Source organism: Nothoprocta perdicaria, unplaced genomic scaffold (assembly GCF_003342845.1).
Source record: "Nothoprocta perdicaria isolate Ctin4 unplaced genomic scaffold, notPer1 scaffold_0, whole genome shotgun sequence".
Classification (NCBI taxonomy): domain Eukaryota; kingdom Metazoa; phylum Chordata; class Aves; order Tinamiformes; family Tinamidae; genus Nothoprocta; species Nothoprocta perdicaria.
In genome coordinates, this window is record NW_020454092.1 from 13,118,059 (window position 1) to 13,143,154 (window position 25,096).

At 54.0% G+C, this 25,096-nt stretch overlaps 1 protein-coding gene across 1 annotated transcript in view; it reads right to left on the bottom strand.

The window, feature by feature from the left end:
* Positions 1–25,096, bottom strand: part of ERI3 (ERI1 exoribonuclease family member 3) — a 114,903-nt gene that overhangs the window by 22,639 nt on the left and 67,168 nt on the right. Inside the window, exon 6 of the mRNA XM_026033384.1 lies at positions 10,126–10,225. Coding sequence (XP_025889169.1) covers positions 10,126–10,225 — 100 coding nt within the window. The remainder of the gene's footprint in view (positions 1–10,125; positions 10,226–25,096) is intronic.

Genomic DNA, 25,096 nt, shown 5'->3' on the forward strand with positions numbered 1-25,096 from the left:
TGCTAGAGCCCCTGCAGATTTCCAGGCAGGAATTTCATCTTCCCAACTTGCTCTCTAATGGGGCAGGATGAGACCTTCTCCTGGCACATCCCCCAGCCTTCGTCACAGGTTCCTGGCTTGGCAGGGCTGAGCCAGGGCAGGAGCTCTCCCGCCGGACCCATCCCAGTGACGAGTCACTAGGGAAGATAAAGAGGAGGGCAGATCCCCTCTGATCCCAGCACAGTCCCGTGCTGGGAACGGGCAGCACTTTGGGCCAACAGAGCTCTCCCCTGCTGCCCAAGGCCTTTGCTCTGGAAATTTTCCTGTGTTAGCAACTTGGGAACCGCACAAATCGGCATAAGGACAGGCAGGGAGAAAAACAGAGCCTGGGCACACCTTGGACAGCTCAGGCCCATCTTCCTCAGCCGGCAGGTCAGCCAGGCCTTCTCCCCAGATCCTGTGCTGACTTATACCGGCTATTAACACCCTCCAAGTTCGTTATCTCCAACAGGCCACTCAGGACACGAGGCAGCGATCCTTAAACCAATTAACGCAACGCTTTCATTTCAGGGGAGAAGGAAGGAGCCGCCAGGCTGCCTTAAAGAGGGGACTGTCAGCGCGGGGGCGAGGAACGAGTCACGGGTCAGCGCGCGCCGGCGCAAAGGTGCCCGTTAGCTCCGTAACGAGAGGCGGCGGCTGCCAGCGCGCGCCGTCAGCGCCCTCCTCCGCGTCCCCCGGCGCTCCCGCCCYGCAGGGAAGAGGCACCCGGCGCCACGGCACTTGTTCAAGGTCCCGGCACTAAGTACAAGGCAGGGAGGCTGGGGAAGGGGCAGCACTGGGTGCGCAGCGAGCAGCTGGGTGCAGGAGGAGGCCGTGGGGATGAGTGAGGCCTCCTCATGAGGCTCATCCTCGCACCGTGGCACTGAGGGGCTCCCCTCGGAGCTGCAGCAGCCCAACAGCAATGGGGACAGGGCACTGCAMGACATGGTGGCCCCTGCAGTGACCCAGCACCCACGTCAGGCYGAGCACAGGGCGTCCTCCTGCCCTCCTTGTTCACCCACCGCCACCGGGGCCCGCAAACCTCGTCCAAAGCACAGAACTTTCTTTCTCTTTCTTCGCTTCCTCTTTTCTTCCAGGACAACTTCTCCCCAAGCCAAGTCTTTCGGGGGGTGGAGAGAGGAGGAAGCCAAAGAGAATCATCTTGCTAGTCAAAGCCTTTAACAACTATTTTTAATATCAGGCAGAGGAGCAGGATTTTGAAATGAAACAGCCAGTGCCGCTTTGATGGGTGAGCTACAGATCTTGAAACAAGGTCCATTCCCTCCTCCTTCACTAACTAACAGCCATATTTCTCTCATTAAAGACAATCTGGCCATATTTTCAAACTTCTTAACAAGGCGATCACCGTAATTTGAGATTTCTATTATCCATGCTCCTATTACAGCACTCTTTTAAGCAGCTGGCTCTTTTTCTTGCTTTCTTTGCCCGACTTTGTCTCTCCCCTCAAACTGCCATCGGTGGTAATGACGTGCCAGGAAACAAGAGCACCAAGAACCATCTTTTCTTCTTCTGTCGGGTGCTAKGTTGTTGCGGGGGGAGAAAGGATGGAACAAAATATAAAAGCAAATGAAGTTCGGTTATCTCTCATCTGGAGTTTGGTTTTTAATCCGCCCGGGAGCGCAAACGAAGCCAAGGAACCACCTTATCTTTGCTGTCAAACCCCGTCCCTGGAGCCCCCCAGCTCCGTCCCCTTCCCGAAGGCGCCCGGCCACAGTCCCCCTCCCTGCCCCATTAGTCCCCCGCGCGGGCCCTGCCACACGGGTGCAATCTGCATAATATCACCGGCGGAGGCTGGCAGATCAGCACGGGTCAGGCGCTGACATCTCCAGCACAGTCTATCTCCAAGTGCTAATTTGGCCTGCATTGATCTCTCTTTCTGATTTCTTTGTCATTTACGTCTGCAACGGTTTGACAGGAGATAGAGACAGACAAGGGGGGGAGAAGAAGCAGGGGGGAAGAAGAGGAGAGAAACAAAGATTGTAGTTACAGATGTCTTTAAAGGGGTAAAAAAAACAGATTAATCCAAGGACTCCTCTGAGGGTCACAGCTTTAAAACATCCTAATTATCCTATTCTTATGAATTCCTGCACAGACATAGAGGGGGGTCTTGCCAGGGAACTCGGGGGAATGGCAACCTGTTAAACGTCCCCTCGGGCACCGCGGAGCCCTCTTGAGAGGCGGAGTGGGGCTCCGGAGCCCCTCGCCCATGCAGCCTTCCCGTGTGCCCCCGGATCAGCTCTCATCGGGGCAGGAGCTCTGCCGGGCTCGGGCAGGAGGCTCCTCCACGCGCTGCCCCTCTGCCTGGCAYGGCTGGATGGGGCTCTGCTCAGCAACATGTGGCCCCCCAAGGATGCTCCTCGCCGTGCCAGGCTCCTCTCCATCACTCCCGGGTGCAGCAGAGGTCTCCAGGCTCCTGGCATCTCCTGCTCACAGCTTCCACAGCCGGCGTACCAACATCCCGGGAGAGCACCGGAGCAGAACCTGCCTTGTTATCCGCCGAGATGCCAGCACAGAAGGGCGGCTGTGGGGACGTGCTGCTCTTGTACAACACCGTGAAGTTGAGAGACACTTTCCACAGGGGTCCAGAGCGGAGCAGGGCAGACAACCCCGGCTCCTAATTGAGACATTCACGTTCATTAACAAGAAACTCATCCCCACCTTACAGGTAACGGGAGATATGCCACCATTTAGCTCAGTCCAGGACATATCACAGACAGACACCAAGGCACCAAAAGAATCCATGGGGAAATCAAAACGTCACCTGGTGTTTTACATCGCTGCTTCCTACAGAAAAGGCTTTCTAGAAAGTTAATGATCTTCCAAGGCTTCTTACCTAACAAGCATCTTGCTGTGTCTGAGCACGCACCGCGGGGCATGGGAAGAGCTGCTTTCACCAGGGCAGAAGAACAAGTGCTAGGAAACATTTCACCCATCCCATACAACACGGGTCAAGGATCAACTGGGACCAGGGTTTTACCCGCTGCCCTGGGATTCAAGGGGTGCAGGGAGGAACATTTTGCAAGGTTCAGCAATGTGACTGGACAAATGGGTTGGCTCCACACAGGGCTTTCCACAGCACWGATCAATTTGGGTCTGCTAGCCCTTGGGATTGAGCCTGGCTGACGTGTATCACAGAGCCTCAGTAAAACAAACCCTCCATCAGGCCCTCCCAGTGCTTCCAGGACGTTAACAGCACTTAGAATGATAAGACAAACGTGTCTAAGACGTATGTCACCTGTCACAGGGGACGGGAAGGGGACTGGGGCTGCCAAGCGTGCTGCAGACTGCAGCAGGCCTGCAAGGGAGGGAGGGCAGAGCTGCTCCTCTTGCCACGCGAGACAAGCCCCGCCGCTGCTCAGAGCGGGCTGCGGGGAGCGCAGAACGAGAAGCAGAGCCCAGACCGCGTGGGACGAGCGGGGGGACAGTGGAGCTGCCACGGGCCAGCCCTGCCTGGCAAAGAGCTAAGCCAGCACGCCCGGCAAACCCGCAGCCGGTGCCGTGGCTGCCAGTGCCGCTCGCCACCGGAGAGCCTCTGGTGACAGGGACAAGCGGCTCGTGTCGCGACACCGCGGCTGCTATCCCTGCAGCCTGTCTCACCCTCTCCTCCAAAGGCCATTTCCCCAGGGACCATGAGCTGCCGGCACCRGGCAAGGCGAGAGGCGGCCGGCACCCGTCCGGGCTGAGCGCAGGGTGCCCTCAAGCTCAGCCCCAGTTGGGCCGGGGAGCACCGAGGGGTGAGTGCAGTCAACACAAACACTCAATCATCCTTCCTTTCTTTCTTCGGTGGCTCCTTTGTTAACTGCAGGCACCAGCTGAAAGACCTTGAGTTTCCCATTGTAGCGTGTATCGGAACAGAGCGGCAGTGATCAGAACATACCCCCCGCTGCTCCCGGGGAAAAAGGGAGAGCAGAATCTTTTCTAAAAAGGGTTTACGATTAGAAGAGTGTTCTGTCACTCTGGCACGCAGTAATCCACTGCGCCACCAAGTCCCTTCAGAGAGATGTCGAAAACTTAAATGACTGAAAGCAAAAGAGCCCTGGCTCAGGTTCCCAGGCAGCCAGACATCCTAATTATCTTTAGATCCACTCCCACATGGAGGGGAGAGAGCACACAAGAGTAAAAAAAAAAGAGAGGAAAAAAAAAAAAAGAAAGGAAAAGAAAGGGGGGAAAAAAAAAAAGACTGTCACATTGCTTTTTTTCTTTTTTAAAAAGCTTGTCTCTGCTCACTGCTTTTCCAGCTGTGACACCTCTCACGGTAGTTAATTAGAATCATGTCACCACGTTAATGTGCTCTGACTGGACTCTGACAGACGCGCGTCCTCCGCCGGCCACGGCGGCCGGGCTCCCTCCTTCCCTCCTTCCCTCCCCATAGCACCTTGTGGCTCCGCAGCACCCCGGTCCCTTCCCTGCCTCCCACCGCACCGGGGTGTCCGGCCTTATTGCAGCACTCGCGGAACATCCGCTCCACCTGTTCTGGATCCGCCTGACCTTTACCAGCGCTAATTCAAAATGACACTGCTTATTTGATGACATTTCTGTTGATTTTTACTTAAGTCTCTTTTAATTATTTAACCGGGAGTCTTTTCCCCTCTGCCTCAGGCTGCAAAGGAAGGGAAGCCCCTTTGTGGGGAGGCAAGAGTGGCCTCGAGCCAGCATGGGACCCTGATTGCCCCCTGGCCCGGGGCTGCCGTGCTGGCTCCCGGCACCAGCATCGTGGTGCCAACAGCACTGTCCCCGGCTAAGGCAGCGGCTGCCCGTGACCTCTGCCGAGACAGCAAGAGCCAAAAATAGGGGCTTTGCCTGCCCTCTTCCCAGCGGGTGACACGTGGGGTTGTCCAGTGCCCAGGGAAGCACTGAGTGGGCAGGAGATGGAGACGGAGAGCAGGCCAGCGCGGAGGGGAATGTCTGCCAGGAGCAGAGCGCGCTTTGCTGCGGGTCACCACGCACAGCCACAGCCTCCGGGATCATCCTGTGGCTGCCTGGAGGCTCCGGGGCTGCGAGGGGCTGCAAAAAGGGGGAGCGAGGAGAGCAGGAGCAATCAGAGGAGGCAGTGGGAAAGGCAGCGAGCCCGCTCCCCCGGTGTCAGCGSCGCGAGCGCCCCGGCACGGCACGGGATGGGGGCCCCGGGCGGCGCTCGCCCGGCTCCCCGCGGCGCTGCCAGCGYCGGCAGTTAATTAGAATCGTGTCACTAAGTAAATGTGCTCTGACTGGCCGCTGACAGCCGCTCACCTCTGACACCGGGGGCCAGGAGACAATCCACATCAAACTACTGCAGTGTGACCCTTTTAACACACACAGTAAACTCACTGCACAGCGAGTTGAAGCTCATTAAAACTGTCTACTCTGCGAGCATCCCATTAACCCCACTGTTAAAAACACGCAATTCCTCYTCTTCTTTCCGAGGCCTAATTAATGCTCTGGATCTGGAACAATATCACACCCTAACCTCCCGAGATTCCCAATCAGTAAAYGAAAAGAGAGCGACGGAGCCGCAGGGATGCGGCTGAGCCGCCTTGGTGGCTCCATGCAGGGGCTGCCGACCTGTCCAAACAGGTAGGGCTTTTCCAGGGAAGCATCCCGCATGGATAYGAGCAACCCTTCTAGTCCTGGAGAAGACCAGGCTCGCTCTGCACTTGCATGGGGCTGGATGGCAGTGGGGAAAGGCACCTAAAGGCTGCCCACTGCTGAGCCCAGGCACCTGGTGGGCGCTTGTTGCTGCATCCATCCCATTAGCTACGTACCGGGAAASGAAAAAAGCCTGGGAAGAACAGGCACTACTACAGGGTGGTATTTCCTGGTGCGAACCAAAGCCTCGGTCGTGTACTTCAGGTGCACCAGCAAAGCACACAGCCTGCTTACTGTCTGCCCTTAAAAAAGAAAAATAAAGAGAAAAAAAAAAGAAAAAAAAGAGGAAAAAAGAAAAAAAAAGAAAAAAGAGGAAAAAGAAAAAGAAAAAGAAAAAGAAAAAGAAAAAGAAAAANAAAGAAAAAGAAAAAGAAAAAGAAAAAGAAAAAGAAAAAGAAAAAGAAAAAGAAAAAGAAAAAGAAAAAGAAAAAGAAAAAGAAAAAGAAAAAGAGAGGAAAAAAGGAAAAAAGAAAGAAAAAGAAAGAAAAAAGAAAAAAAGCCCCACACAAGACATTTAAAATCATAATTACCTGTGTGCTTAAGTCTAAAGTTAATAAATGGATCAAATTCTGTATGACTGATAGCAGGGTGTATTGCCTAATATCGTGTGTTAAAGACTCAATTCGTGCAGATTACCAGCTGCAAACACAGAAACAGTGGACAACTGGGGACAACTTCAGGGCAGTAACTGCTCCTGCAGACTCAGAAACTTCCTCCTYCTTTCACTATTTTCACGTCAATAACTGGCTCTTTCAGAGCTGAGAAGCAGCTGAGAAGGCCTGAGAAAAAATAAAGAATGTGCCTTTTATCTTTCCCATAATCATCAAAACAGACTAACAAAACTTACACAGGAGAGGATCAGATTTGCCACTTCTAAAATCTTGAGAGGGTGTTTTCCAGAAACACTCATTCCACTCACTAAGCACTGTTCTCACTTCTTGTTTCATATATCAAGTGCTTCTGACAAAAAAAAAAGTATTCTTAAATTCAGTTTTTCTTCTTCATGACGTGTATGTGAGGCAGACATGACTTTCCTAATAAAAATAATTTAAACTACCACTCGGSTTCTTTAACATTGCATTGCAATTTTCATCCAAAAGCAATACTGCTCAAATCCTGAGTAATAACTTAATCACCACCTCTTTAATAAGAAGTAGCAATATATAATTTTCTAATGTAAGAAATATCTAAAAACTAAGAGCAAAGTCTTATTATGTTATATAATCAATCAAAATAAATGTAGAAAATAGAGGATATTTGATGAATAAAAGAATAATCAGATTTAACACACGCGCAGTGGTAGGCAGAGCTGAACATGTTTTGATGGGTGCTGGTCAGAAAACCTTGACCTTTCTTCAGGGAAATAGGCAAAAAAAAAAAAGAAAAAGAACAAAAATAGAATAAAATCAATGATTGAATCCAGGAGCCCTGTTGGCTGATTTAAATGAGAACTAAAACCTGTGTTTTAAATCATTCTGATTTATGTCAATCTCTGCAAGTCCGTGTGGAGACCTCGATGAGAGGACACGGCTGCCTCGGCGGTGCTACGTGAGCAGAAGCTGCTAGCAGGCAAGCTCCCGAAATCCGTGTCCTTCCCGGAAACCTTTCATCAAGCCCACCAGGGAACGCTCCAGGTTTCAGGTCCCTGAGGGCTCCCCTGTCTCCGAGGTGCAGGTTCGGCATGGCCAAGGCCGGGCAGCAGACCAGAGGCACAGCTGGGAAAAGCAATGGGAATCTCCTTGGCAAGAGCAGGAGGGGAAGGAGGGCGGTGGTGCCGCTGGGAAAGACGTGGATCAAGTGAAGAGGAGCAGCCTGAAGACTTGTCCTCATGGGGAGGTCCTAAGTCCTGACAAAGCATTGGCTCCTCTCCACTAACACCCAACCTAGACCAGTAGCCTATGAACACCGGCCTTTGCTGGAGAGTCCCAAGGCYCCCATTAAAACCTGCAGCTCTTCTTTGGCAAGCAGCACCTCTAACATTTTAAGAACTTCAGTGCGCACACGACAGTAAAATGAATAACTTAGCTTGGCAAGACTCAACCTTATTTTGCTGASGGCCAAGAAATCACCAGATAAAAAGAAGTTCCTGACCCCAAGATCCTATAGCCAACACCAGAGTTCACAGACACTGAAACCACGTATGACGAGAGATGGGAATGAAGGAAGTCCTCCCTTGTCCTCGGTGCCAGATTTGGCCTGGAGGGAACCCTTATAATTGAAATATCAACCCACAGAAAGAAATAAAAGAACAGATTTCACTCTGTTTTGCTTCTTTCTTATCTCTTGAGGACTCCCTGCATTCTCATTCTCTGGAGCAGGATTTTCTCACTTATTCTGCCTGGCACTTATCAACAAGCTGAAATATTGACATTTTTCCCTTTCCTTTACTTTTCCCTCCYGTGAAACAACTGCATCAGGCCTCCTCTCTTCCAGCCTCAAGGCWGCTTGCATGATGCTTTGGTGACACAAAATATTTTAGTAACCCGCAGCAAGATTTGCAGCTTGCCTTCCTGTGGGCAGAGCCAGGGGAGAGCAACACAATCCCGCTCAGCTGTTGCATATGCACAGTCCTGTTCTCAAGGGATGTGGCCAAGGCTTCACTCTGTTCCCCCAGGGACCCCCTCTTTCCAAAGGTGACGTTTCCACTAAGCATCTGGTCTTGACCCTAAAGAAATCCCTGAACTCCCAGGGATTTGAAGCAAGACGAAGGAGAGGAGCCGGCGCATGGAGCAGCACTAGTCCCGGAGATGGGGAGCAGGCACCTGGTGACCCAGAGAATTACACAGCGGGTCTGAACACAGTGAGATGCAACTGGTCAGGAAGACAGAAAAAAAATCCTTGCAATTTGTCGGCAAAAAGAAGCGGCCATCCAAAACACTTTTCATGTCAGGTTTGAAAGGAAACATCCATGCCGCATATCCCTGCATAACTGGGCTGGAGATCTGCAACAYCTCCTGCTTCCTCCTGGACTCTTCCTCACCCATTCCCAGCTCCCCAGTTCCCCTGGATCCTACTGTACCCCAGTATCAGCCACCAAAAAGAAGACAGACTGCAACAAAGGGCTCTCACCRTAAATAAAATGAGGTAAGAGGCACAAAACAAGCCTGCACAGGCCAAGAGTCCCTAAGAACAGCCTCAGCTCCACATGTAGGACACACAGACGACTCCCCGGGTCTTAGCTCRCTCCCCGTGATCCCCCCAACATGGCACATAAGTCTGCTCCCAGGCAAGGAAGCAAATTTTAATGCCACCTCCGTCAATAATGCAACCAGATCCATAGTTCAAAAGGAGCTTGCTAATTAAAAGCTGGTGAGCTTTAAATAATTCATCTCCTTAACTTGGATTGATTGGAGAGTTTAATGGTTAGAGTCTTGAAACAATATTAAACAGCTTCCTCGAGGCCCAGGTAGCAGGTGACTTTTCCAAGCAAATCTTACCTTCTTGCAAACTTAAGTGCTCACAAGTGACAGCAGATAAAGGGCTAGGAGGCACGGAGAACACCTGGCTGCTGATCTCCAAGGTGAGAGGGTATTTCTCCAATACCCCCGGAGAAAGAAGATGGGCAGGAAAAATGCAGCCCTTTGACTTATGGTCCTGTGTGCATCCCGGGGGATGTGGGCCAGCTCCCTGGTACCCACATGGAGCTCCTGCCAGTCCCTGCTGCCCAGCTGGGCGCTTCCAGCCTCAGTGTCCCAGGCCAGGTGTTCCTCCATATCACTTTGACCCCYGCTGTGGAGGGACTAGGGGAAACATGGAGCTGTGCCAGTGTGCACAGGGGTCACAGCTGTTTACCTCGAAGCAGGCTGTGGGACCATGAAACTCATCACATGTGTGAGTGAACCAGAAGACTGCTGAGTTCTCCAGCTGGACCCTGTGTCCTCCCCCTGCAGAGCGAGCTCCCAAACCACTCTGCCCAGGAGCTGGGACACGTGAGAGCCTCYGTTCCCAGGATAAACGCAGTATCCAAAGCAGTTGGGGTACTGACCTGACAGGGAGCATCCAGCCCAGCCTGGGGCCCCTGCACAGCACCGGGCACAGAGCCCAGGCACTGCCTGTGTCAAACCCAGCCTGGGCACTGCCAAAGAGGGGAGCAGCCCCATAGCAGAGGGACGTGCAGGGGGAGGCCGAGAGCAGGACGTGCTCCCCAGACATCACCCACCTGTCTGGGCCGTGGGTGCTGCACATGTGCTGTGGCACGGGTCTGGACACACGTTTGTCACACGGGCGCTGGGACACAGAGGCCTGGAGAGGAACCACAGCCTGGCACAAAGATGCCARTTCTGGGAGTGACAGGGAAGTGAACAAGCAGCCAGGGATACACGGCCCAAACCAAAGCAGGGYGCTCGTCCTGCCCACCCTTCCTCCTCCCCAGCCAGAGACCCCCRGGCACTCAGGCTGGGTCTCATCACCGAGTGCGCAGGAGCAGAGCCGCGGGGCAGGGCGCCGGGCCGCGTCACTCACCTATCCCGCTGTGAGGCCTCCCTATGTGCTGTAGGTTCAGTCCTTTGTTCATGTCTAAGAGCCCGTTCTTTGGCCAACTCCCCATGGCAAAGCTGTACGCCTGCAAGAGAGAAGCAGAGGGTCAGACCGTCACGCAGCTCGCACGTGGACGCGCTTCAAGGGGCGCCCTGCGTGCCCGGGCCTGGCTGCACCGCCAGGCACGTGTGGCATCTACAGGTAACACATTCAATACAGATTCACACRGGACAGGCATGAGACGGGGCTGAGAGCTCGTTCTGGGGCTGCTGCAGCCCTTCCTGCCGCTCAGGCCTCCCTAAGGGCCACCMTCGGTGCTGCCAAGGAGAGGTGAGTTGGCAATGCCTGGGGACAAGCCACCCGCGGTGCAAAGAGACAAGGCCACACTGGGCCCCTGGGCACAGGGAGCCCGCTGGGGACGGCTGCAGAGCCAGGGAGCTCCTCATGCCACCCAGGGCCACCATGGGCCACCGCAGCCCTCGGCAGCCCCGCTCGGAGGGAGGTAATTTATTAGGGCCCCACGTAACCATTTACGCCGCTTTGTTACTCCTGCCTTAGCAAAACAGAGGGCGCCACGGATAATTAATAGACAGCATTGCTAATCCTATTGGGAGATGATTAGCAATTAAAACTCCTAATTAAGTCTATGCATAATTCACTGAAATTACACTTTGTGTACACTACAGCGAGGCCTTCCAGAAACGCGTGCCAGGATCTCCATGGCCGGCGAGGCTCCCTGAGGCCCAATGCCAGGGAGCAGGGGAGCCGGGCGGCCCTGGCACCCCTGTGTGGGTGACGGCTGCGCAGCTCCRCGTGTGGCTCCCTCTCCTGGGCTCCGGCCCAAAGAGCAGGGGCGCCTGGAGCAGCACCTCACCCTCCTCCCGCACCTGCAAGGGCATCCCACGAGCAACCAAACCTCAGCTCCAGGTTTAAGCAAACCAGGCTCCCGGTCCCAAGCCCCACACAGGCAGACACATGCACGGGGTGCCCGAGGAAGGCAGGCACCCCACGCCACGCGCTCCGGACCGGCGCCGGGCCCTCTTCGCCGTGGCCTTTTGCTTTGCAAACCAAGGTCGTTCGGTACAGCCGCAATACCTGAGCAAACTCGCTAAGCAGCCGCTGCGCAGGCTGCCCTGACCACTGAAGGTCAAGTGTGCACTTATGCATATTCAAAGCTGTCTGCAGGATCGATTGGGTTTTAATTGTTTTTCCTGGGGTTTTGGAAGGAAGTGCCAGGGGCATTGATCAGTCCCAGGCGAGGCCGCTCGCACGCGGGGCCTCGGGGAGGCCGTCCCTTTAGCACAAGCAGATGGGGATGCTGGTGCACAGGGGCAGAACCCCGGAGCTGCCGCGGGAGAAGCGCGCCGGGATGTGCCATCCGCGGCTCGCGCTCGAAAATAAAGCTTTTTAATTAAAATTGGCAATTCTGAGCCGCCTGCCGGCAGCAGCCACACAATCAAGAGAGAGGAGCTTTGCTGTTTAATATTTAAACGCAACGTTTAATCTTTAAACAGGAAAGTTCTTCTTCTGACTGTTAAAGCAAGACAGAAGCGCCCGGCGCTGCCCGACACGGCAGGGTCACGGCTCTGCCGCCCGCTCCATCGCCACCGCCCGCAGCGGGCGCATCCGGGTCTGCRCTTATCCCTGGCAAACCGGGAGAAAAGCGGATGCAGCTCCAGTCAATCGAAAGCCAAAGGTTTTAAAAATGCCGTGAGACAGCAATTTGTCCCTCCAGTTTGTCCCAGGCTGCAGGTGCCGTGTTGCTCCTCTCCAGGTACAACATGAAGGRGGACAAGACCCCGAAGCATCTTCTTTATGTCTACCTTCCAACTGATAAAAACGCAGGCATCTTTATAAAGACTATTTCAAAACACTTCTGGGCAAAAATCTGAATGAAAAGCAAACACAGCCAAGCTGAGCTGCTGAAAACTAGCAATATTGCTTCTACAAAATCATTTGCAAGCAGCCTCAGCACAATAACTTCCACGCATTCACACCAGCTCATAGGAGTCTCCCTTTTTTCCCCGCTTTTGTTTGTAATTCTGCGTTTACCTCCCTGCCAAGGCTCCTCTGAAGTCAGATTATTATTAATTATATTTATTTGCTTACACAGTCCCACAGGCATACGCAGCAGTTCGCAGACAAGCACTACCCCGGGTCCCCRATGCAGGGCTCTCAAATCAAAGGTAAGCAGATGCTCTGGTGATAAATGCGAGCTAACAGCAGCAGGGGATTAGGAAACGTACTGTATTCTCATGCATAKAGGCAGTACCACAGATAATCCATGCCCTGCAAAAGTGCCAGCATGGGAGGTAAGTCCTTAGGTAACCCGTGCCTTGGACAACCTGCAGAAAACCCCACGCAGGGGGAATGGGCAGTGGGGACAGGTGGGAGCTAGTGGAGCCTGCAGCATAGGGATGTTGGGGGCCAGTGTGCCCCGTTTTACCCAGTTTTACCCATCACAGCATCCGGGCTGGTTCCAAAAGCACAGAGGGATGAGCTCCCACTCCTGTAGCATCGGGTGCCAATCCTTGTGGGAGTGTGGAGGCAGGACCAGGAGCTCCCTGGGACCCCTGTGCCGCACAAAACACCCAGCTTGGGAGGCAGGGACTCACCACCAGAGACAGAAGCATCGCCAGGAAGGACCCGAGCGGTACCTGCAGCTGCGTGCCACAGCCCGGGGCAGCACGGGGGCAATTCAAGCACAGAGCCGTCCCGCCTCTGGAGCGGGCACTTGTTTGGGCTGCACCGTTGCGGTTTACAAGCAGCACGGTTGCAGGGAAAATGGTCCAGGGGGTCAGAAAATTCCCAGAACTGGAACTTGTCAAGCTGATGTATTGATCTAAGTGGACTGAATAATGCTCCATCATTTATTTATGGGGAAGTGCCCGGCACACTTCACAAAATCTGGTGTTTCGCAGTCACATTACGGTAAGATTTAACATCTTGCACCTTGCAAACAGGGCGTTCGTGCAAAGGTCAGGATGTGCCTGTACCCGGRGAGTCTCACAGCTCCTGCCTGCACTGCCATGAGCTGCCTCGAGCAGCAAGGGCTGCTGTGTCACCCCGGGAGGCTGCGGGCTCTGCYGGGACCAGGCACAGACCCTGGCGGGGCCAGATCAGAGCTTCCCTGGCCTTTCTGCRAGTGTCAATGCAAGGATTTGCACCGTTAAAATCCCAGTTAGAAATTTCCAAAAGAAAAAACAAGACTGAGAAAAACCTGCTCTCATCAGGACGCAAGCGGCGGTGCAATTTCCGCAGCGGTTCTCCCTGCGGACGCCTTCCCGCGTGGCTCTGGGAGCAGCGGGARCAGGCCCTGCTCCTCCAGGGATCAGGCCCCCCGCGGATCGGCACTGACCCCCGTGACATCTTCGCAATGGAGAAAATGACTTTGTGACAGCRAAAGTATCTTCTTCCTCTTGTCATGTCAACTGTGTGCCGTAAATGCCCCAAATAAGCATTTCCCTCCACTCACCTCGTTCAGCTGCCTTCATGATGGGGTGTCAAGGTTTTATATCACTTTGTCCGCTGGCAAGAAAAAAAGGTCACGTCTACCACTAAGTGGGCTTTGGAACACAGCTCAAAATGCTTTCAGCAAAGCCCAATAACCTTAAGTTTCGGGGCAGGGGTTGTCTTAGACGCAGGCTCTGCACAGCACCCAGGCCAGCAGCAAAGCCCTCACCACCCTGTTTTAACTGCGAGTAATTCAAAACCCAGCGCCAGGATGGGAGCTGGGAATTTCTGCTGGCATTTCCTGCTGTGGAAACCTCCGGATGCTGTCTGAGACAACGGCAAACCCAAGGCCACCACTGAGGGCCTGTTGCCACATGTGGTGGTAGCACGGAGCTGGCATYGGAGCCCGATGCATCCACGTAAGGACAGGTGACCATCAAGCAGAAGCTCCAACCTGCAGCTGACAGCTCTGCTCCATGTGGAAGGAAGCTCATCCATCCAGATGGGGACACCGAGCCCTGTCCCCAGCCTTGGTGGCATCTGCCACGCAGACACAAGCCCAGCTGGCTGCCGGGAGGCAGGAATTTCGCCCGCTCCATGCAAACCCCGGTATAACTCACCCCTTTTAAGCAGTTTAGTCAGAAGTGCTGCTGCATTCACGGCTTTTCAAGTATTTTTGAATCACTTACAAAAGCAGGATTAAACGATCAGGAATTCCATTTAATAGGACAAATAAAGAAATAACAATCTACTCCATCAGCCCTGCAAAAGGCAGGTTTGATTTAAAAAAAAATAAAAAAATAAGTATAAAAGAGGGAGAGAAAAAAGGAAAAGGGGGGTGGAAAAAAAGGATAATGTGTGTTTACTCAAGCAAAGAAAAAAATATTTAAGTGATGTAGGGGAGAAGATTGCAGTAACTAGTGAAGAATAACATCGTCTGCTTTGCTGTCAAATCACACAAGAATTTCAGTAATAGATTCTCATTCTGACACTCAATTCAATTCGAAGGTGATCCTGCTTTATCCCAACACATCAAATATTAAACACTCGTATTAGCCAGGGTGCCGTCGCCTTTCCCGGCTTAGACGCGGCAGGAAGCTTTTCCCCCTACTTTCCCTCACTCGCTATAATATTCTCAATGTTATCTAAACATGCCTTCATACACTGGGGCTCCTTATCAATGCCATTCGGGGAGGGGGGTACTTAAAACGGTATTAGTTGGGGGGGCTTTTATTATTATTATTTCCAAAGCTTTTCAATTTCGTGCGGAAAAAGCTTAGAGAAAAGGAGGGAGGGGAGGCAGCGAGAGAAGGAGACGGAGCGAGGGAAAGTATAAGAAAGGGAAAAGCAGCCAGCAGCTCTTGTTTGACTGATGCCTTTCAACAAGGGCAGTCTAGCTTGTCAAAGCCCGGGCTCGAGATGAATTGGCATATCTATTCAGCCTGCCTCTGGATGTCATGCAATACAGTTTCATATTCCCAGATAAGGCATGATAAGCAATTGCTGCCCTGACACCGACTCCATCCATCCCTGCCTTGCTGTGCCCGCGCCCGGCTGCAGTGCACATCGCCGCCGCGCCGCTAACAAGAGGGGTTTAATTTGGGCAACCACGGCAGTGCGGGGGCCTCTGCACTGGCCAAGTAGAGCCCCGCAAGCTGCAYGAGCCCTGGCACTGATTAATTTTTGCTCGGTGCCCGCCGAGCACCGGGGAGCAGCACTGGGTACCCSAGGAACAAGCTCTGCTCCTGCCACCAGGGGCTGGAGGTGTAGATTAAGCACCCGTGCTGATCATCAAGACAAGAGCAGAGGGTGCAAGTCCTCTGCCAAGTAGATCTACAGAGAGGGAATTTCTCCCTACCTCCCGCTCCGGTCCCATTGAAGGTGGGCAACAAGTTTTTATAGGATCTGCAATAGTGGAAATTTGTATTTTCCTCAATTTCGACGCASGTTCTGACTTGCGCAGCCTCTGGCCGCCCTGGGATGGCACCGGGAGCGCGGGTACTCACGGGCGCCTCGCTGACCCCGYGCAGCCAGGCAAAGGCTTCCATGGAAAACAGCTCTCCTGCATCCCGTGCTGCCAGGACAGCCTCGGCACACGGGCACCTGCCAGCCCAGCCTGTGACCACCTCAGTCTGCCTGTAAGCTGCGGGTTACACATCTTTTTGCATCGTACCAGTAAATTAAAGAAATAAAAATACCAATATTCCTGTTTTGGGAGAGGTCAGCACTGACCTGCAAGGCAGAGAGCACGTGGGGAGCTGCCAGGCCCTGCCCAGCTCTGTGAACTGCTTTAGAGGTGAGATAACCCCCAGCCCTGGGGACGATGCCCCACAAGAGGAGATGTCCCATGCAAAGGGGACAGCAGCGAGGTGGCAGGTAAGGTTCAGCGATGCCAACCAGCCAGATGTGCTTTCTCCTTAATAAAGCGAGCAGCCCGTGCCGCCACATCTGCATGCAGGGCGCACGCGGGCCGCGCACGCAGCGAAGCCCTGCAAGAGAAACCCCGCTGCGTGTTACTGCTTGCATTGCAGCACTGCCTACAGACACAAGCCGAGACTGGGGAGCCCTGTGAGGGCGGACGGAGAGCCCTTGTCTGAGCAACCCACATGAGTGGGACCCACTCATGGTCCACAACGGGAAACTGAGGCACGTGATGGTCCCATGCTGCTCCTCCTGCCCACCCAGCCCTGTGTCCGAGCAGCCTCAGTCCACCCTTCTCCTGCTTTTCCACAAGTAACACACGGCCATGTCAAAATTTCTCTGAACTTCTCTTAMATTCTCTTAATTCCTTCTTAGCTGCGTTCCTTCTCCAGGAAGCATTTTGGGGCTCCAAAGCCTCGGCAGCGCCGCTCAGCAAAGGGGAACAGGCCCCGTGAGCCCTGCAGGATCTGCTCATGCTGGGGTTTCTGTGACTGAGACCCGGTGCTGGGCCTAAGCGCGGGGTGTCCGAGAGCCAAGCGAGGCCTCAGGCCTCATATCTCCCCATGTTTGAACAAGAACCGTCTCCGCCTCGCTCCCAGGCTAAGGATTATCCTGGATAAAATGTTCCCGGGGGCTGTGCGCTCTGAGGCTGGTGACACGCTGGGATTATGTCTTGGGGAGCTGGGTCYGAGCCCTGTGTTGGGACAGAAGGAAAACAAAGGCAGAGGTCTGGGTCCCTGGACGGCTGCATTGCCACGAGGAAACCTGCGCGGCGGCTCCGCGGTGCGGGCACAGGGAGCCCTTCCCGGGCCTCGGGAAGGCCAGGGAGGCCTGGCCTCGCCCAGACAGGTGAGGAAGCGCCGCTCGCGTTTCCCTCCGCGCTTCCTCAGGGCCCTGCAGTCCATGGGAAGATGCCTCTGGGGTGCTGGAAAAGGCCCCTGGCAGCCCCGGTCCACGAGCCTGGGCAGCAGCACAGCTGGCCCCAGCATGGGCCAAGCCACTGGACTCTTCTTCCCTACCACGGATGTCACTGGAGGCTGCAACATCCAACGGGAGCCACAACTCTGCCATGCTACGTGAATCCGGATAACAGCACCCACTGACACCCACTCCTTCCCCCATCGATGGATCTCGGGCCACCAGCAGTGCCCGTGAGCCTGCCCATGCTCTGTGCCCCCAGCATCCCCGCTGTGATCCAGCCCCAGGCCTTCCCATGCCAAAGCCGGGCCCAGGCTCGCTGTCAAAACCCTCCATCCTTCCTCCAGGAGGGTATTCTTCCCCCTCGATTTCTATTTTTACACACACACACGCTCGTCTCTCCCTCGCCCGCGGTTTAATTTCCGTGTGAGAGGGAAGCAGGTGCCCGCGTTCCCGTGAGCTCTCCCTTCTCTAGGTTTTTTTTCCCTTCTTGGATCCTGCCCCATTAGTTTAGTGCCCAGCCATCTGCGACGTCTCCTGTAATGCTGTCCCCCTTGTGTACCAGGGAGCTTTTCCATTAGCGCCTTTAATATTCTGACACCTTAGCACAGGCTGCTATTACATTCAAACACTGATCGCCCTGTGAAATTACATCGCAGGGCTTGCTAAAATGGAATTGTGTATAATCAGGCTCCTCCATGCACTGTCAGTCCCATCACAAATACAACGTAAAGCAGGCTTATGGATGGGCTTAGCAGCTGCTACAAGTGTATTTTTTTTTTAATAGATGAAGTATCCCTTATTTAAAGCATTTCCTTAAGAAGAAAAAAAAAAGAAAAAACAGTGAAAGACAAATCAACAGCTGCTGCACTGTTAGCCCTACCACCGGTCTCTTAAAAACGTGTTATTTACTAAGGTGGCTATCTGTTTATCTATAACTATATCAAACAGAGAAGGAGGGCGAGATAAAGATAGTTAAACAGACAGCCTAGGAGATATCTGCCACCGGGAAATAATAGCTAAATAAAAAGCACCATTATTTACTCCGGAGAGGGGAGGAGGGAAACGCAGCGTTCTCCTGCTGCTGCCGCACAGGGATTTGCACACGACRGGGCTGCTGCCCGCATGGGAAAGGSCCCTGGGTGGCCCAAATCCCGCGGTGCCCACGGGCCACTCGCCCTGCGCACGGGAGGAGGCGGTTTCGGCTCTGCCCGGCCGTGCCCAAGGGATTGGATCCCCGTTTTTTCTTTATTTTTYCATCTAAGGAATTGAGGGTTTAGGACAAAGATATCTCAGGTGGTTGCAGGAAGCGGCAGGGACAAGGACGGTGCACCAGGGCAATGAGCTCTGCGGCTCCTCAGCGCTCCCCGGGTGCAAAACGCTGCCCCTTGCCCTAGAGCTTATTCCATCTGTCGGCTGCTAAGTTGGAGGGTATGTTGCCAAAAGGGACATCTTCAAGAAGCACCCATGGGAATGACAGGATCACAGCTCATTTCTACGCACCTTGAGAGTCAGTCTCAAGGAGCACCTCTGTGGGAGCTGTCCTCCCTCCCAGCATGGCCCCGTGTCCCTGTAACAAGCTGGAAAAGAGAGCATCTGCCCCACAAAAAACACCAACACTTTAGCATTGCCTGGCATCCTAAATCACAATGGAAAACCAAAATATCCTATCATTCCACTGCACTGCAACAGTTCCACTTGGGAAGCACAAAAGTAAACCCTCCGAGGGCAACACATCCCCTCCAAAGGAGCAATCCCTTGCTCGGTGAAACACTGATGTGACATTTTGACTCCTTTTCTTTCCAGTGCAGAACAAAGTCATTTATCCACAGTGGACATGCTACCCTTGCAGCAAGCACAGCATTGCAAGCGTCTCCGTACCTGGTGCTACAGACATTTTGRGAAGGGATGTGTCCAGGAGTGGTTCAGCTGCTGCTCACAGACATCCAGAAGAGTGAAGATGGGACTATGGAGGGTCATGTCATGAAGGGAACGGCTTGGCGAGCTGCTGTACAGCTGCACACTTGTTCATGCTGCAGGTGCTTCTGTTTRTTGGTCACCCCCTGGCACTTGGAAGGGCACAAGCTTGCACGGTGCCAGTGAGGCAGGGAAACTGGGTGACACCTCAGTGCTATAACCTGTCCTTGCAAGCCCTGCTGCGACAGATAGAAAAGAAATAATCCTGCAGGAATACTTGCCTGCACCTCTCAGCACATCTCTCCTTGTGCTCTCATCCTTCAGCTCCTTCCACGCTCTCAGGTCATGTCCTGCCTTCCTGGGAAGGGTCCACGGCCTTCTCCAAGACCCACTTCTGCTGCAATGCTGAGGATCTGGCCTACACAGGACAGACCATGGGCCAAGGAAAGATGCATCCTGCTCCCTCTCCTCTTCCCACACAGCAGACTCTTTGGGCAAACATTCCTTTTTTTTTTTTTTTCCCTTCTTATTTGGCACGGCACCCTGTCCAAAAGAGCTCTGATGCTCTTTACGCCTCTGGGTGTTACTGCTCTGCAAGAAGTGAATAAAATAAGAGTTTCTCAGCCTTCCCTCAGGCTTCAAACCCACTCAGAAGGGAGGCAGCCAGAAGAGCAAGAGAATGGCAGGTGAATACAATGCACAAGGCAGCAGGGAAAAGATCAATAAAGATTAGGAGGGCAGCGGCCGTGTCCCTTGCCCATGTCAGAGGATCTCAGGGCTGCAGCGAGGGAACACCAYGGCAAGCTAACAAGGCACTGCTGTGGGGACGATACCTGTCTAATCAAAGGTAGAGTTTACACTGGATCATCTAAGCAGCGGCTCTTCCTCGGGATTGTTGACTCAGGTCAGGGTTAAGACGGGGRAGGTTAAAGCAGAGACCCCTCTAAGAGCTCTGATGGATGCGAACACCAGTCGAGCAGGCGACGTGACCGGGCCCCGCCGGCACGGCCAGCTGGGGCAGCAGGAGACAAACCTGCGGAGCCCTGCTCGGGATGGAAGGGCAAACAGAGGGAGACGGTCCAGGGGCCGGGCCACACGCTGCAGAAGGACAGATCTGAAGAGAGGTCACGAAAGCAGAGATTAGAAAGACTGGGGACAAGGATGCGGCCAGAGGGGGTTCCTGGGGGTGGTGCTGGGGGGACTGCAGCGCTGGTGGCAGGGCAGGACGCACTGCAGGGACAAGAACTGCCCTGCTGGATTCAACACCGCAGCCGGCCCTTCCCTGCCAGCCCTGCGGGGAAATGCTACTGATGCCTGCTGCTGCTGGAGGGTCTGAGGAGAACTGCGGGTCCCAGYGACTTACTAGTGCGGGTGGAAGAGGAAGGCCCCCGCAGAGGCCCGAAAGCCAGCAAAGAGCAAGGGGCTTGCAGACAGCAAGGTGTCCCAGCGCCTTTCCACTCATCTTGTTAGGTCTCCGTYGCCAGGTCTGCGGCTACAGAAACACTACTTGGTCACTTGAGAGCTCAACCTTTCCCACTTGCACCGCTTCAGATGTTACCTTGCAGCACCTTCTTYGTTAGGCTCAGCAGAGTCTGCCCTGCAGCGGCAGGTCCCCCTCCGCAAGCAGCAACGATGCCCTCACACAAACACCCGCACCCGGCAAGCGCGGCAGCACCTGAGCACCCTGCTCCCGTGCTCAGCATCGCATCCAGGCTGCAAAGCGCGTGCAGGAGGGCAGGGAGCAGGGGCGCGGGCCGGCAGGAGCCGGCAGAGCAGCCGGATCCCTCTGCGACGAGCGGCTGCCGCCCCGCGGGGCTGGCAAACGGGCTCCCCGCCAGCCGGCTCCGAGCGGTGGGAGCCGGCGCTGCGCGTGCTGCGCTCGAGCTGATGGCGGGTGTTAAATTCAATGCCTGCAGTATCGATCTCCTCGCACACRCAGGACTTTGTTAGAGGGTTAGCCATGAACCGAGATCAAAGGGAGGTTAACTCGTTTCTCCTAAGCGGTAAAGCAGATCTCCAGCAAAACGGGGCTCCGGGCCTGCTCCGCAGAGGATGCTCCGTGCACGTCGTTAGCTACCCCGCTCCTCTCGACAGCCAGATAAAGCCCCAAAGCTGCCGCAGAGCAGGCAGATGAAACGATCCCGGCAGCTTCTCCAGACTCCAGGGCTATTCCGAGGGCCTTGTACCCTCCTGTCCCCTGCTCTTCTATCACAGCAAAGCTCTTCACATCACAAAGAGGGGACCAGAGCTCTGCCAGCTGCGCCCCAAGCACCAGGCTGCAGCTGAGGGGCTGCAGAGTGCAGAGGATCCCCCCGTGGGGAATTAGGGTGTTTGGGAGCAACAGGGACCAGGGAAGCAGCCTTCCAACCAAGCGCCTGCTCCAGTTGCCACCCTGCTCGGCTCCTTGGCGGGGAGCAGGCAGCGCAGTCAGCTCCGTTCCAACCTGGGCAGCTCCCCTTGGCTGCACTTTGTTTTACACTTTGCTTTCCCTGCCCCACGTTAAGTACTTTTGGTAGTGGTAATGCCAAGATCAGCAGCTTTTACCACAGCAGGAAGAGTTGATTTAAGTGCATAATAAGACTGTGCTAATGGGGATCTGGCTTTACCTTTCCATTTTTAAGGGGGGAGAGGCAGGAGAAGTATAGGAGACAAAGTGGAATAGTTATCATTGGTATTAATGAAAGCCCAGAGGCCCTGTGCAAGAAGCATCCATTTCAGCCGAACATCTGCCACCAATAAAAGATAAAATTTGAGGAGGAGCTGAGGTGCTTAGCCTGGATTACAGCAGCTTCCCGCRGGCTCCGCTGCGGCTTCCCTGGGGCTTCAGCACACAGGTCACTCCAACAAGAGSACTTTGGTTCCCAAGCCATGCGGGCACGAGCCCCTCTCCCCTTCCCCTGTTCACAGCTGCTTAGAGCACAGCCCAGCTTTCCAAAGCACACGTTATTCTGCAGCTGGACTCCACGGAGCCCCATGAGAGCCCACTCTGGGGATGAATCCTTCAGCGGGAGCTTTATCCCCATGCACTTGAAGTCCCATTTAAATGGGGTCCTCCACAAAGATGTATCCCCCACCCATTCTGCTCCATGCCAAAGCCCCCAACACTCCCCCAGCAGCGGGTTTGTTTTTAAGGGAAAGGTTCATGCCCAAGTGCTCAGGGACTATCTGCTCAGTGCCCAGCATACCAAGTGCCGAAGATTTCACTTAAACTCTCAGCATCTGTGTGTCTCAACTAAATTAAGCTATTTGCTATAAAAGAGCACAATGACAGTAATGGAATAATAACAGCATTAATAAAACACAACAATCCTCGAATGAGAAGCGGACGCATCAGATAGCTTCAACCAAGAGAAAGAGGCTATTTTGAAATCACACACAAAAACCATCTGGGGGTAGAGAAAACCAACAAAAGCTCTGGAACTCAGAGGTCAGACTGAAATTATGTTTTTAACCTCAAAAGAAAGATGCTTGCCAGAGCCTTCCCAGCCACAGGGCTCCCACACCAGCTGGATGCGAATTTCCACAGCTCCCTGCAAAACAAGAGCTTATGATGGGAATGCTGGATGTATCTGGGAGGTGCTCTGGCTCTGCGGATGAGGTGGATGGGGCACTTTTAAAAAAAAAAAAAAAAAAAGCTTATCAAGAAAGGCCCATGTGAAACAGAAATGCCCCCTAAGCATCAGACGGTTTTTAACACAGCTCCTCAGACAGAGGCATCGGCGCCCGGGGCTACGCGCCCGCCGAAGCCCAGCGAGCGATGCAGGGCCAGATGCCCGTGTGTCATTATGCAAACATCCAGATGTCTCAAGCTCGCTTGCCCTGCCGGGCCCTTCCAGGCTGGAAAACTCCCCTTTGCTTCGTTCCCAAACTCCTTCCCTCGTTTCGCATGGGGTTCAGACCAAAGGGAGCCCCTGCAGCTCCACAGTCACCCYGTCTCTCGGCGCCAAAGCAACCCCCGGGACTTGCAGTGCGACGGGGCCGGGGTACCCCTGTCTTGGTTGTAGCTCTGGGAGACCCTCTCCCTTCACCAGACCCCTTGCCAAAGGGGAYAAAGCAACTTAGCACTTATGATCGGAGTAACAAATGCACACGAAGCAGCTCCCATGGCCTCTCCAAGGTCTCACAGGAGCCCCATCCTGCCCCGGCACCCTCTGCAGCACCAGGGTGCCCAGCAMCCCCTCCAAAAGAGGCAGAGTTAGGGGAGCAGCAGGGAGCCACCCTGCACACAGGGCCATAAAACACCTCCCTTCTCGTCCCCACATAGAGAATTTAAACTTGGATGATTTGGCTCCTACCAACACGTCCAGCTGATCCATGAGGGCTGTTTCCAGCTTCCACCTTTCTCAATTCCTATGGAGAATAAGCCAAAGCAGCTGTTGCCCCACATCTGAGCAGGCTGCAAGTTTCTTTGTTTTCATTACAATTTCCGCTCCATTATTTATTATTTATTTTTTCTTAAGCCATTTCTGCTGTGCCCCCCGGAGGTGCTCCTGTGATTGAATGAAACACGACCCCAGGCTCCAATAAGTGTATTTCAATTACATCTGTCAGCATGTAACAATGTAATGATATATCATGTGATATTAAATCCATGGTAATCATATCAGCGATTTTTTTTAATAGTGCACTAATCACATTATTACATCTCAATAATTAACAACAGAAGGCCTAAAAACCTGCCTACAAAGGAGGAATCTCTGTGGGTCCCCCATTCTTGCCTGGGAGAGGCCCAGAGCAGAGCAGGACAGCAGGGCGATGCCAGGCAGGTGCCACATGATGAGCAGGAAACCCGCACCACTGCCAGGGTGCAGGAGCTCCGCACCAACACCCTGCTCGGAACAGCCAGGAATGSCCTTTCCCAACCCCAGACGGATGGGAAGTGGATATCTTGGAGGCAGAACCACCCATTTGGTCCATCCCATCTTGCCCACTATTGCTCCTTTCTCCCCTGCTACCTTCTGGGCTTCCAGCTTTCCTCCACCAAAGCAATCCCTCTGCTCCAGAATGCGTCCTGCAAAGCTTGTTCACCGACAGCTCCTTGGATCGCTTCAGAGGCTGCAGGAAAGCACAGCCTGCCCCAGGGCACAGAAATACATGGTGTCCTGCAGGGAGGTACCACTCCTACCAATGCTTCCTTCCCAGGCTGCAGCATCTCCCCTTGCACCACCCAGGCAAAGCTGACAGAGCCTCATGGAGACACTGCAAAGCTCAAGGTCAGTATGGCTTTTGCAGCATGATAAAAATCTCAGCTTAAAAGTGAAAAATGGTGAGATCCTCTGGAGCAACAGGAATCCTCTTGGTCCCAACTCCTCACTAAGCTCTCACCTGCTCCGCCTGGAGCAAACTGGGGTTGGTGGAGCCTGCAGTAACGACTTACAKGAGATTTTGGAGCCTTGAACGTGGAGGGGCTCTGAGTTACCCACACAGATTTTGCACGAGGAGGCTGCTCTCTGAAGCTCCCAGCTGGGATTTACTCCCCACGTGTGGACCTCCTTCCTGACCTCACCCGCAAGGGGGGTCGCTCCTGATCCAAGCGGCTTCCCGACGGCAGAAAAGCAGCGATCCCGGGAGGGCCTCCTCAGACCAGCACCCTAAGGCCTGCAGAGCCAGACGTAAGGCGGSTGAACCCTCATCCTCCCTTCCCGTGCCCCTGTGTGCGGTGTCCAGTGGGGCAGGACAGGACGGGGGCAGAGCTGTGGTGACCCGGGGGCACCATTCCCAGCTGTGCCGGAGCTCCCACGCTTTCCTCCAGGCGCAGCCTGGTCCATCTAGCAGTTTCCACATCACAGGTTGATCGGGAGAGAGCCTCATTACCTGCCCTAAAGTTTCAGCCAAGCACTTAGCTCTTAAAGGCAGGATTTAAGGAATATTTGACTGATCATTTCTCTCCTCATTTAGTTTAGCTGCTCTGAACCAATTCAACCTGGGAAGTTGGAATAGTGAGAACGGGTGGAAACGTCAGTGCAGGCAGTTGCGCTGTGTACCACACACAGCTTCCCAGTGCCCATTCCAGCTCTTTCCAAAGGTCCGATCCTAACMCAGCCTGATCCGCACAACCTCCCAGCAGCCACGAATGCCCGTGGGGCATTTCCTACCCATGCCATGTGGGATGACTCCCGGCATCCGAGTCCCAGAGGAGCTTTGTTCCCCTTCCCTCTGTCCCCATCACGCCCTGACCACGGCTCTAACGCAGTCAGAYTTGCTGCCTCTGGCTCACGTCTTGCCACCTCCACAGCCCCTTCCCTGT